The following is a 14,132-nucleotide window of genomic DNA, read 5'->3' as shown; positions in this document are numbered from 1 at the left end:
TTATGCTAATAAAACTAGGATTTTTTCCGGAGATGAAAGCCGGCTTTCGTCAATAGAAAACCATGTACAGCTTCCGTATTCCGGTTTGCCACAGTGCAGTGGAGTACTGAAGCTTTGAAAGGTTTAATCACGATGTGGGGGTGTCAACCGACAAATATGCAAATGACATCAGCGGTATGCGGTATTTAGCGCAGTAGAAAATGACGGTGAACAGGAATATTCCGGTTTAATCTCTAACCAGAATGATTCTTTATTATACCGTAAGTTCAATAGAAAAACGCTGATTGTAAAGACCAATTAAAAATGCCATGGCCTCTTTCTATAGGGATTCGAATGTTTTGAAACAAAATCAAGGGTCAGAATTTTGTTGATTACTCCGAGAACCCAGAGAGATTCTTCTGAGAGATCTGTTCCAAAAACTCAATAGGGTTCATGTAGTGACTGCCAAAATTCTACCCCTAGATGTCATGGAAGTTGAAAGGTCACCAGCTTGAAAGTGAAACAGACTGGGAAATTGTCAAGCATATTGTGCAGGTCTAATATATCATAATGTGCTTTTTATTCTGCCATATCGTTTATTGCTTGTGGACATTCTCCCATCTCCTTCATTTCCAATTTGGTATTATTTATAGTGACCACGACTACTCAAGCATTATCAAGTATTAAACAACTATTATTTAGCTCCAGGCATATATAGTGGCATGCTTTGTGACTTCAGTGACACATGCCGATTCATTTATGTGCATCTCACTATCCTAAGTAGTTGTAGAAAAGGATGCAAGTGAAGCATGCAATTTTTTTGCCATTCAATTTTTGGTTTATGTAACCAAAAATCAAGTTAATATCTTAGACTTTCAAAATAAGATAGAACCTTCCAAAATTGTAGATATGTTTTGTAGCTTAAGATTGTAAAGCTCATGTTCATTTTAGTAATTTCATATTAAATACTTGCTTCAATGCTCGAGCAGTTTCGGACCTAGTGTTAGTGGGTTAGGGGCAAGTCTATGTGTGGTCCTTTGACATCATGATGGAAGTCAAAACTACTATATAGCTCATCAGGTGGTCGCACAAGACCCTTCGCCAACTATATGAATTAAACAATATGAATTGAACACAAAGGAAGTTTCAAATCTTGTTAATAATATTAGTGAATATAGTGAATATATCAATAACCAGTGCTCGAAATAAGGATTTCTCATTTTGTACCTCAACTTTCAAGTTGGAGTGCCATTCATCCAATATTTAAGTATTAAACCACCATAGTTTATTACTTACTTATGTAATCTGTTTTGCAAGTTATATCATGATATGCAATTTTTGAGGTGCAAATTACGATACGGCTTATTTCGAGGGCGGCTGATATTAAACAAAGAGTTAACAAAACATTCATATTAGAAAATACAAATTCTTGGTGAAGTTGTACAAATGTACAATAATGCAAAAATAAGATCTATCAAAACAGCATGCATTTAAATCATAAAATTGTTAAATTTTAAATCTGAAAGTGTAATATTAAAGCAATTTAGGTATTATTCACTTACAACTGATCAGTAATTGCTTTAAACAAGAAAAGATCCTAGAACTAGGAACTAGGACAATACGATTTTTATGTGTCCCAGTTATGCGCAACATGATTAAAAGTCGAGATACGCAAAATGTGCATTACTAATCAGTTTTTATTTCCTAGATTCAGTTATCCAATACAAAATGTAGCAAATGGTCTGTAATAAAAGAGTTTGATCCAGTGAAGGTATTTCTTGTTTGTGATTTTTTGTCATGTTGGAAATTTCATATTAAAGTAAAACATTTTGGTTTTAAACATATCTAAGTTCTTGAAACATGTCAGGTGGGAAGTTTACAAATGATTATGAAATTATAATATTTTGCAGTAAACCTTTGATGAGAGCGTATTTTAAGCATACATCACATATTTACTGTGTTGAAACACACTAGTCTCTGATTGGCTGCTGAGGTGATCTACTGTTGCCATATGGAAATTTATGAATGAACTTTGCACCACACACGTTGTTAGCTCTGACTTTGTACTAGTAACATCACGGTATAATATTTTGCAGTAAACCTTTGACAAGCGTGTACTACCGTGATGTTGCAAAGTCAGAGCTCACAACGCGTACGGCGCAAAGTTCATTCATACCGTGGAATCATGGCATATTGCCTATCTGCGTCAGCAAACACACAAATAGCACAAATAGTGCAAGCATACACAAAAGAAACTGTGTAAGATGAGCGATGTTGCCAGGTCTGAACGATGGACCTGCGTCAGCTGAATTTGAGTACGCTTGGAGGGCACAGGCATGGAAAATTCCAATCTGTGTGTTTATTAATCTGTGTGTTTATTAATCTATGATTAATTTCCACTCGGCAACAGCAGAACGCCTAAGCAGCCAATCAGACAAGCGCATTTCAACACAGTAAATATGCAATGTACGCTTAAAATACACTTTTGTCAAAGGTTTACTGCACATAAATTATAGTAGATGCTTGTCAAACTCAAAGGTTTACTACAAAATATTATAGAAAAATTGGTAAAAACGGTAGCAAAATTGCAATTGCTCATACGCGGAAATGATATTTAGGTTATGAAAGTTGATGCAGGGAATAAAATCCCTGTTTAGGGTGTGAAAACAGGCTTGTGTTAACCGTTTAGGGTATCATTTTAGACAAGGATTAAATCCTTGTTTAGGGTGCTTTCATGGTGGTGTATTGAAATAACTTACTAATAATGCAACATGTTGGTTGTACGACCCTCAAACACCAGAATCGATTCTCGAGAAAACGAAAATAATATGATATGAAAATGCAGTACTTTTAATTAAACGTGAAACAATAACACTGGAACGTGCAGGGAAAAAAATCATGTCATGGTTGAAAAATCAACACCATAGAATATATATATACGTAAAAAAATGTTTCTTAAATAACACACAAAAACACTTCTGATGAAGTGTTCAGTAGAAGCTGTGCCACTTGAATAAGAATTTTAAATAATGATAAAAGGAAAAGAAATGAAAACACTTATTTATCTGTAGATAAAGCGTGCAGTTTCACAGGAGTGGGGAAATTTAAGTCTGGGGGAAAATTTGCTTCCCGCTCGGCCTGCCAAAAATATTGTCCTCCTCCCCACGCACATGTCAAATTTTTGGGATCTCAATACCATAGCATTGTGTAAATATATATTCGCTCTTTGCAAGGATCCCAAATCGAGGTTCTCCCGGCCCTGTAAAAAAAAGAAGGCTTTTGCAAAGAGTATGCGGCATTTGTTGCGGCGGGTAGAACCCCCGGGGTCACTACCATATATTGACATACGTCATGTGCCCACAAAAAGACCCCGACAAATCCTATACCCAATGACCCCTTTTTTTTCAGTAGCCTACACTGAATGACCCCCTTTCTTTAACAAGTAGTCCTCAAAATTTAAATTTCGGTGCGCGACACACATTTTGAGCAAAATAAATGAGTTTTGTCTATTTTGTACTGTAAAACTGGGTAAAAAGCTACTTTTGATTGTCGATGATTTGAAATTTTGGGCGCTCCCATACAAAATCACCCCATTTTTGAGATTGTCGACAACGAATGACCCCATTTTTTCAGAAAATTTCTGCACCAATAGTACGCTTGTGGGCACTTTCATATTCGAGTGCCTCCCCGGGGTAGAACCTCATTTTGAGATGATCGCCGAATAGTGAGAGCAGCGAGCAGGAAAATTTGCTACTTGTTTCACTGTTTTCATTTGATTAAAAAGGCACCCGATGAATGTCAAAGCCTGCAATGAATGTGTGCCAAAAATCGCTTGCCCCTTGGCTTGCCAAAATTGCTTACCACCCCCCCATTTGGCTGGCTAAAAGATGCTTCTAAGTTTTACCATCCCACAGTGCTCATAATTATTGCACAGTCCCTTATGTAATATAAATGCTGAAATGGACCTCGACCACGCTAATCATCTATCTACCCGGGATCATCCAGCACTCAAAGGTCGGATCTATATAATTGTGATGTCATATTTAGTGACTAGCAAGAATAAAATGCTTTTTTGTGGAGAAATAGCCAAGGAAACACGTTAATCACGCTATTCTGTTTCAGAAAACGTTCTAGAAACGTGTGGAGAGCGTTTGCGCATGCGTAGATCAATGTAGTTTGCGTATGCTTAGCAGTAAGCTGCTGAGTTTCGAATTTGGACATTAATGTGTTCAAATTTATCAATTAATTTCTAGATTTACAAGTCGTAACTTGATTGACTAGATAGAACAAAGTCTATAGACTGCCTGTATAACTATGGGCAAGTCAGACGCCAAAGATTTGGGTAGAAATAAGCCCCATTCTGGTAGCGGCATCACGACGCCAAAAGTGTCTGAACCCGCAAACCCGCCGAATTCGGAAAGGTCGTCACACTCGCAGAATAGTACACCAATGGCTAAGACCGTGGGTGACAAGGATGACCGCGGGACCGGGGCACAAAGAGCTAATGGCCCTACCAAACCTGCCAAAGTGCAGCAAGACAAAAACTTCGTTCAGGGTCTAAGTACCAGGATGGAGAAGTGTGAGAATTTAATGTTGACTCAAGCTCAACAAACCAAAGAGTTCCAAAATATGATGCTGAATCAACTCCAAGAGTTCAAAACGAACTCACAGATCTATTGGAATGAATATGAGGAAGATTATGAATATGGATATGATCATGATGAGCCTCAGAGTGAAAATATAATACCAGACCCCCCTCTACACGAGGACATGAGTTTGAGTAATGAATCAGTGCCACTGCCCAACAATAATATAAACAATAGTAAAGATGGCTCTGCACTCGCAGCATCAGCTTTACCGTCAACATCAGCAGTGATTGATAACACATCCACGGCAACTCAGCCTAGCATGATTAAGCCTGTTGATAAAGCTTCAGATTTGGGCTTTGCTGCACGGTTTGCAGTCATTGATACTTTGGGTGACTCTATTCAAGATTCTATTGCTAGTGGCATAGATTATTTGAGTGGCAACCCCCCTGATACTGCAGAGTTAAGCAACACATATGACAAGTACAAGTGTCCAAGCAACTGTACTAACCTTGTAGTTCCTCTTGTCAATTCCGAAATATGGAACAATGTACCGTCACACACTCGGTCCTGGGACCTTAAACTACAAAAACTTCAAAAACCACTTGTGACAGGCATAATTGCCTTAGCTAGGGGGCTTAGTGCCACTGATAGTGCAGACCTAGAACACCAAGATGCGCTAGCTTTGCTAACGAGTGCAAATTTTGAGTTAAACTGTCTCAGGAAAGAGTCAATTAAACCAAGCCTGAACAGTAAATACCACCATTTGTGTAAGCCAGATGTGAAAGTTACCCGAAACTTGTTCGGGGATAATCTCTCCCAGCAAGTAAAAGAAATAGCAGAAGTGCAGAAAACTGCAATGGGTGTTACAATGCGCCCAAGAGGCAATTTTAGACAGCATCCATATAGCCGTCCATACACGAGACCGCAATTCACTCAGGGCTACCGATCAGGCCTAGGCCTACAGAACAATTTTTTAGGCAGAGGCTTCAGACCCGGCTTCAAATCTCGCACCCCATACATGTACAATCGTCAAGCACGTCAGCGGGGTCGAGGCTGGGGACGGGGCCGGGGATATCAGACCCCATTTCAGAATCTGACGACGAACCAGAAGCTACAGCCAACACAGTCGGCTGCAGCAGCGTCACTAGGCCACCCACTCTAGAACCAGAGGTGTGCAAGCTTAAAGGCTCTGAGGTAGGTGAGTACATAAATAGTACATATGAAATAGAACTTTCAAAGATACCTGTTTGTACTGGGGTCGTTTACATCTATTTGTGCATAATTGGCGAGAACTGACCTCTGACCCAGTGATCCTTGAAGCAATATCCTGCTATAAATTGGCATTTTCTGATGCTTTGCCAGTACAAATGAATGTCCCATATCCATACAGATTATCAGAACATGAAGTTGAATCACTGGACCAAGAAATAACAAAATTGCAATCAAAAGGGGTTATTGAAGAAACCATGCCGGAAGAAGGTGAATTTGTTTCCAATATATTTGCCAGGCCGAAAAAAGATGGCGGCTTGAGACTAATTTTGGACTTGTCCAAGTTGAATGAATATATTGAATATATCCACTTTAAAATGGATACCTTTGAGGATGCACTCAAATTAGTGACAGAAGAAGGATGTTTTATGGCATCCATAGACCTGAAGGATGCTTATTATTCAATTCCTATTGCTGATGAGCATAGAAAATTTTGAAATTCATATGGAATGGATGTAGATGGCAATTTAAGGCTTTACCAAATGGCCTGGCAAGTGGTCCAAGAATGTTTACCAAGATAATGAAGCCTCCATTTGCAAAACTTCGCACTTTAGGGCATACAATTACTGGATATATAGATGATTCATTACTACTGGCAGATTCGAAGGATAATGCATTTGAGGCAGTGAAAAGTGCGGTTCAAATTCTGGAGTCACTGGGCTTTATAATCCACCCAACCAAATCTGTGTTTGAGCCTCGCCAAGAGATAGTATACTTGGGGTTTTGCATTGACTCTAAATCCATGAGAGTAGAATTGACACAACACAGAAAACAAGAACTAAAACAAAGGTGCCAGGAATTGCTGCATATGCACAAATCTCACATTAGGCAGGTTGCCAAAGTTATTGGGAAGTTAGTAGCTGCCTTTCCAGGTGTTGATTATGGACCATTGCACTATAGAGAATTAGAAAAGGAAAAGTCTATGGCACTGAAGATCAGTAAAGGAAATTTTGACTCCAAAATGATATTATCTGATAAAGCAAGGGCTGAATTAGTTTGGTGGATTCAGAATATAGATACAGCATACAGGTGCATCAACCATGGTGTCCCGATTATCAGGCTACAAAGTGATGCCTCAGGCCTTGGCTGGGGTGGCACTGATGGTACTACTCACATCGGTGGTAGATGGGGCCCAGAAGAAACTGTAAAAGCCGCTAACAATGAAATAAATTACTTAGAGCTGTTAGCAGCTTTTTTAACCATGAAAGCTTTTTGCAAGAATATGCAACATGTCCATGTACAAATTCAACTGGACAATACTACTGCAGTCGCATATATCGCTCATATGGGCGGTACCAAATCTGAAGACTGTAATGCACTAGCAAAGGTTGTTTGGGCATGGTGCCAGGAAAGACAAATTTGGCTATCAGTAGCACACTTGCCAGGGATTCATAATGTTATAGCAGACAGGAAATCACGCCATTTTGATGATCAAACAGAGTGGATGCTAGACAAAGGCATTTTTCAAAGGCTATGTGCACTCCTTGGGAAACCAGAAATAGATCTATTTGCATCAAGGCTAAATGCACAGGTACACAGATATGTATCTTGGAAACCAGACCCCACAGCCGAAATAGCTGATGCCTTTGCAGTCAACTGGGGGAAAATGCAGTTTTATGCATTCCCCCCTTTCTGTTTGATTAGTAAATGCCTGCAGAAAATTGTGCAAGAAAGAGCAACTGGTATCATGATTGTCCCCAAGTGGCCTACTCAGGTTTGGTTTCCAAAGCTTATGTCAATGCTAGTTGAAGAACCCATAATATTACCTAGAACCAAAAACCTGCTTGTACAACCTGTATCAAATGTTTGTCATCCTTTACATAACAAATTGGTTCTTCTTGCCTGTAGGTTGTCAGGAGATGCTATGAAGATCAAGGACTTTCAAAAGAAACTACTGACATTATCGTCGCTTCATGGAGAAAGTCCACTGAGAAACAATATAAAGTATACATTGACAAATGGATGGTCTTTTGTGACCGGAGGAAAATTGATCCTATGCAAGCAGATGTCATACAAGTGCTAAATTTCCTCACAGAACTAGTGCAGTTACACATGAGCTACAGTTCCATAAACACTGCCAAGGCGGCATTATCTACATTTTTATTTCTGCCTGGAGGGCTTACAGTTGGGAGCCATCCATTAGTATCTAGATTTGGTAAAGGTGTTTTCAATTTGAACCCGCCCATGCCAAGATATAATGCGGTTTGGGATGTGAAAGTCGTCCTAAACTATTTAAGAACTCTTTCGCCAATTTGTAATTTGAGATTACGAGACCTGTCGCTGAAGTTAACAATGTTATTAGCCCTTCTCTCAGCCCAGAGAACACAAACACTGCATTTATTACGAATTGACCAGATGACACTTCTCCCCACCAAAGTATACGTTATCTCTCACTACCTTTCTTCACAGAATAGTGATCAAACTTCGAACAGGTAAGTTCTCGTTTAATCTTCCTATTCTGTTTCAGAAAACGTTCTAGAAACGTGTGGAGAGCGTTTGCGCATGCGTAGATCAATGTAGTTTGCGTATGCTTAGCAGTAAGCTGCTGAGTTTCGAATTTGGACATTAATGTGTTCAAATTTATCAATTAATTTCTAGATTTACAAGTCGTAACTTGATTGACTAGATAGAACAAAGTCTATAGACTGCCTGTATAACTATGGGCAAGTCAGACGCCAAAGATTTGGGTAGAAATAAGCCCCATTCTGGTAGCGGCATCACGACGCCAAAAGTGTCTGAACCCGCAAACCCGCCGAATTCGGAAAGGTCGTCACACTCGCAGAATAGTACACCAATGGCTAAGACCGTGGGTGACAAGGATGACCGCGGGACCGGGGCACAAAGAGCTAATGGCCCTACCAAATCTGCCAAAGTGCAGCAAGACAAAAACTTCGTTCAGGGTCTAAGTACCAGGATGGAGAAGTGTGAGAATTTAATGTTGACTCAAGCTCAACAAACCAAAGAGTTCCAAAATATGATGCTGAATCAACTCCAAGAGTTCAAAACGAACTCACAGATCTATTGGAATGAATATGAGGAGGATTATGAATATGGATATGATCATGATGAGCCTCAGAGTGAAAATATAATACCAGAACCCCCTCTACACGAGGACATGAGTTTGAGTAATGAATCAGTGCCACTGCCCAACAATAATATAAACAATAGCAAAGATGGCTCTGCACTCGCAGCATCAGCTTTACCGTCAACATCAGCAGTGATTGATAACACATCCACGGCAACTCAACCTAGCATGATTAAGCCTGCTGATAAAGCTTCAGATTTGGGCTTTGCTGCACGGTTTGCAGTCATTGATACTTTGGGTGACTCTATTCAAGATTCTATTGCTAGTGGCATAGATTATTTGAGTGGCAACCCCCCTGATACTGCAGAGTTAAGCAACACATATGACAAGTACAAGTGTCCAAGCAACTGTACTAACCTTGTAGTTCCTCTTGTCAATTCCGAAATATGGAACAATGTACCGTCACACACTCGGTCCTGGGACCTTAAACTACAAAAACTTCAAAAACCACTTGTGACAGGCATAATTGCCTTAGCTAGGGGGCTTAGTGCCACTGATAGTGCAGACCTAGAACACCAAGATGCTCTAGCTTTGCTAACGAGTGCAAATTTTGAGTTAAACTGTCTCAGGAAAGAGTCGATTAAACCAAGCCTGAACAGTAAATACCACCATGTGTGTAAGCCAGATGTGAAAGTTACCCGAAACTTGTTCGGGGATAATCTCTCCCAGCAAGTAAAAGAAATAGCAGAAGTGCAGAAAACTGCAATGGGTGTTACAATGCGCCCAAGAGGCAATTTTAGACAGCATCCATATAGCCGTCCATACACGAGACCGCAATTCACTCAGGGCTACCGATCAGGCCTAGGCCTACAGAACAATTTTTTAGGCAGAGGCTTCAGACCGGGCTTCAAATCTCGCACCCCATACATGTACAATCGTCAAGCACGTCAGCGGGGTCGAGGCCGGGGACGGGGCCGGGGATATCAGACCCCATTTCAGAATCTGACGACGAACCAGAAGCTACAGCCAACACAGTCGGCTGCAGCAGCGTCACTAGGCCACCCACTCTAGAACCAGAGGTGTGCAAGCTTAAAGGCTCTGAGGTAGGTGAGTACATAAATAGTACATATGAAATAGAACTTTCAAAGATACCTGTTTGTACTGGGGGTCGTTTACATCTATTTGTGCATAATTGGCGAGAACTGACCTCTGACCCAGTGATCCTTGAAGCAATATCCTGCTATAAATTGGCATTTTCTGATGCTTTGCCAGTACAAATGAATGTCCCATATCCATACAGATTATCAGAACACGAAGTTGAATCACTGGACCAAGAAATAACAAAATTGCAATCAAAAGGGGTTATTGAAGAAACCATGCCGGAAGAAGGTGAATTTGTTTCCAATATATTTGCCAGGCCGAAAAAAGATGGCGGCTTGAGACTAATTTTGGACTTGTCCAAGTTGAATGAATATATTGAATATATCCACTTTAAAATGGATACCTTTGAGGATGCACTCAAATTAGTGACAGAAGGATGTTTTATGGCATCCATAGACCTGAAGGATGCTTATTATTCAATTCCTATTGCTGATGAGCATAGAAAATTTTGAAATTCATATGGAATGGATGTAGATGGCAATTTAAGGCTTTACCAAATGGCCTGGCAAGTGGTCCAAGAATGTTTACCAAGATAATGAAGCCCCCATTTGCAAAACTTCGCACTTTAGGGCATACAATTACTGGATATATAGATGATTCATTACTACTGGCAGATTCGAAGGATAATGCATTTGAGGCAGTGAAAAGTGCGGTTCAAATTCTGGAGTCACTGGGCTTTATAATCCACCCAACCAAATCTGTGTTTGAGCCTCGCCAAGAGATAGTATACTTGGGGTTTTGCATAGACTCTAAATCCATGAGAGTAGAATTGACACAACACAGAAAACAAGAACTAAAACAAAGGTGCCAGGAATTGCTGCATATGCACAAATCTCACATTAGGCAGGTTGCCAAAGTTATTGGGAAGTTAGTAGCTGCCTTTCCAGGTGTTGATTATGGACCATTGCACTATAGAGAATTAGAAAAGGAAAAGTCTATGGCACTGAAGATCAGTAAAGGAAATTTTGACTCCAAAATGATATTATCTGATAAAGCAAGGGCTGAATTAGTTTGGTGGATTCAGAATATAGATACAGCATACAGGTGCATCAACCATGGTGTCCCGATTATCAGGCTACAAAGTGATGCCTCAGGCCTTGGCTGGGGTGGCACTGATGGTACTACTCACATTGGTGGTAGATGGGGCCCAGAAGAAACTGTAAAAGCCGCTAACAATGAAATAAATTACTTAGAGCTGTTAGCAGCTTTTTTAACCATGAAAGCTTTTTGCAAGAATATGCAACATGTCCATGTACAAATTCAACTGGACAATACTACTGCAGTCGCATATATCGCTCATATGGGCGGTACCAAATCTGAAGACTGTAATGCACTAGCAAAGGTTGTTTGGGCATGGTGCCAGGAAAGACAAATTTGGCTATCAGTAGCACACTTGCCAGGGATTCATAATGTTATAGCAGACAGGAAATCACGCCATTTTGATGATCAAACAGAGTGGATGCTAGACAAAGGCATTTTTCAAAGGCTATGTGCACTCCTTGGGAAACCAGAAATAGATCTATTTGCATCAAGGCTAAATGCACAGGTACACAGATATGTATCTTGGAAACCAGACCCCACAGCCCAATCAGCTGATGCCTTTGCAGTCAACTGGGGGAAAATGCAGTTTTATGCATTCCCCCCTTTCTGTTTGATTAGTAAATGCCTGCAGAAAATTGTGCAAGAAAGAGCAACTGGTATCATGATTGTCCCCAAGTGGCCTACTCAGGTTTGGTTTCCAAAGCTTATGTCAATGCTAGTTGAAGAACCCATAATATTACCTAGAACCAAAAACCTGCTTGTACAACCTGTATCAAATGTTTGTCATCCTTTACATAACAAATTGGTTCTTCTTGCCTGTAGGTTGTCAGGAGATGCTATGAAGATCAAGGACTTTCAAAAGAAACTACTGACATTATCGTCGCTTCATGGAGAAAGTCCACTGAGAAACAATATAAAGTATACATTGACAAATGGATGGTCTTTTGTGACCGGAGGAAAATTGATCCAATGCAAGCAGATGTCATACAAGTGCTAAATTTCCTCACAGAACTAGTGCAGTTACACATGAGCTACAGTTCCATAAACACTGCCAAGGCGGCATTATCTACATTTTTATTTCTGCCTGGAGGGCTTACAGTTGGGAGCCATCCATTAGTATCTAGATTTGGTAAAGGTGTTTTCAATTTGAACCCGCCCATGCCAAGATATAATGCGGTTTGGGATGTGAAAGTCGTCCTAAACTATTTAAGAACTCTTTCGCCAATTTGTAATTTGAGATTACGAGACCTGTCGCTGAAGTTAACAATGTTATTAGCCCTTCTCTCAGCCCAGAGAACACAAACACTGCATTTATTACGAATTGACCAGATGACACTTCTCCCCACCAAAGTTATCTTCAATGTAAATGCTTTGCTAAAACAGAGTAGGCCTGGAAACACAGGTCTAAAAATAGAACTGGATGCATATCCAATAGATCCTCGATTGTGTATTGTAACATATTTGAACCACTACTTGAAGGCAACTGCGTCACTACGCGGAAGTGAAATGCAGCTGCTCATTAGCTTCCGAAAACCACATGAACGTGTCTCAAAAGACACAATAGCAAGATGGATCAAAACTGTGATGCACAAATCGGGTATAAATGTTGAGGTGTTCAAAGCACACTCTACACGTGCAGCTTCAACTTCTGCAGCAAGTAATCGGAATGTCCCTATCTCACACATTCTGAATAGTGATCAAACTTCGAACAGGTAAGTTCTCGTTTAATCTTCCTATTTTGTGATAAAAACCAGACTCGCAGAAACACACACAAACACCATAGAATATATATACAAATCCTAAGTCTGGTTATTAATACACATCGAAAAAAAAATATAACAGGAACAGAATTAGGGACGGACCATTTTGATATGAAGAGTTGAGGTTGTGACAATTATTTTTTTCAAAATAATCTGAAAGTATTTTGGACCATGATCCGGATGAAATTTGGTGGGAAACGAAAAATCTACATTTTGCCTTTGAAACCCAAGGATATTCTAAGTCCAAATCAAAATGTTTAGATTTTTCACAATGCCGAACACATTACAAAATGTACTACGTACGGTTAACTTATTAACTTCATTCATAATCATCACTTTCATTCATAACCATCACATCACTTTACAAAATAATAAAATTTTACTCAAAATTCGCAAAAATAAACAATTTCCTTTCCAAAAATCAAAAGGCTAAAACAGTACAACCAATAACATTCGAAGTGCAAATCACAATTTGCAAATATGGTAGAGTGCAATCCAAATAGCGGCCACCACTCGCAGTTTGTTCGGCGCACTAACATTTACCTGACGGCGCAAAGGTCAACTTGAGTCTTGAGATGAAAACTCCATAAGTAAGCTGACGCTTGTCCTTGGAGAATGTGCTGTGCAGAAGTGCCCCGGGCGCTCAAAAATTACATTGGTGCAAGCAAAAAAACCATGGCTGCCTACAGCTTCTGGTGGGTGGAGGTGGGTTGCATCTCCCTCAGCACTGGAAGGGCCAGCGTCTGAAACTGTTGAATATTAGTAACCACATTTTGTGTTTTGGTAAATAAATACAAATAATTGGATCACATGTATTCATGTGGGCATGAATGTCCTAAATGTGATGCGTGCGATCCAATTATATTTTGTTAATTGTGAAAACGCGAATGCAAATCGAGGTAATTAATATCTCACAATTGACCACAAAATGCGTAATTGTTCAAAAGTAAACATTCATAACCTCATTAATAAACGCGATGCGTGCTATCAATTAGAGGTTAATAACTGCGCATCGGTTATTTGGAGGCATTGTGAAAATCTAAACATTTTGCCTTTGGAACCGAGGATATTCCGAGGTCCGAAGCAAAATGTTTAGATTTTTCACAATGCCCGACATATAACCGATGCAAAGTTATTAACCTCATTCATAACCGTCACTTTGATCTTTTAACTTTACAAAATAACACAAAATTTTCCTCAAAAGTTTGTAAAAATAAACAATTCTTACATCTTCCCTTTCCCAAAATCGATCAGGCTAAAATAAAACGACCAATAACAAAAGTGCGTATCAGAATCTGTGCAAATATG

At 39.7% G+C, this 14,132-nt stretch overlaps 3 protein-coding genes across 4 annotated transcripts; all 3 read left to right on the top strand.

Annotated features, from left to right (window-relative positions):
• The first annotated feature begins 4,118 nt into the window (after window positions 1-4,118).
• LOC140141869 (uncharacterized) lies at window positions 4,119-8,203 on the top strand. 2 transcript variants are annotated; one of them, XM_072163741.1, is made up of 2 exons: window positions 4,119-5,762; window positions 7,686-8,203. In XM_072163741.1, the coding sequence occupies exon 1, from the start codon at window positions 4,294-4,296 to the stop codon at window positions 5,728-5,730; it is 1,437 nt and encodes a 478-aa protein (XP_072019842.1). In that variant the 5' UTR covers window positions 4,119-4,293; the 3' UTR covers window positions 5,731-5,762; window positions 7,686-8,203. The 2 variants fall into 2 exon arrangements, with proteins under 2 accessions (XP_072019842.1, XP_072019840.1); XM_072163739.1 differs by having other exon boundaries at window positions 4,119-5,766.
• Window positions 6,343-7,860, top strand: LOC140142241 (uncharacterized). Its single transcript, XM_072164209.1, has one exon. The coding sequence runs from the start codon at window positions 6,343-6,345 to the stop codon at window positions 7,858-7,860; it is 1,518 nt and encodes a 505-aa protein (XP_072020310.1).
• Window positions 8,204-8,265: 62 nt separating the features above from the next.
• On the top strand, window positions 8,266-12,780 carry LOC140142240 (uncharacterized). Its single transcript, XM_072164208.1, is given in 3 exon segments — window positions 8,266-9,861; window positions 9,864-9,965; window positions 11,887-12,780. Coding segments are annotated over 3 exon segments (2,361 nt in total). The 5' UTR covers window positions 8,266-8,496.
• Window positions 12,781-14,132: the final 1,352 nt, after the last annotated feature.

The sequence above is a fragment of the Amphiura filiformis genome, chromosome 20, assembly GCF_039555335.1.
Source record: "Amphiura filiformis chromosome 20, Afil_fr2py, whole genome shotgun sequence".
Taxonomy (NCBI): domain Eukaryota; kingdom Metazoa; phylum Echinodermata; class Ophiuroidea; order Amphilepidida; family Amphiuridae; genus Amphiura; species Amphiura filiformis.
Note: the sequence above shows the minus strand (reverse complement) of the source record. Positions and strands in the feature narration are given on the sequence as shown.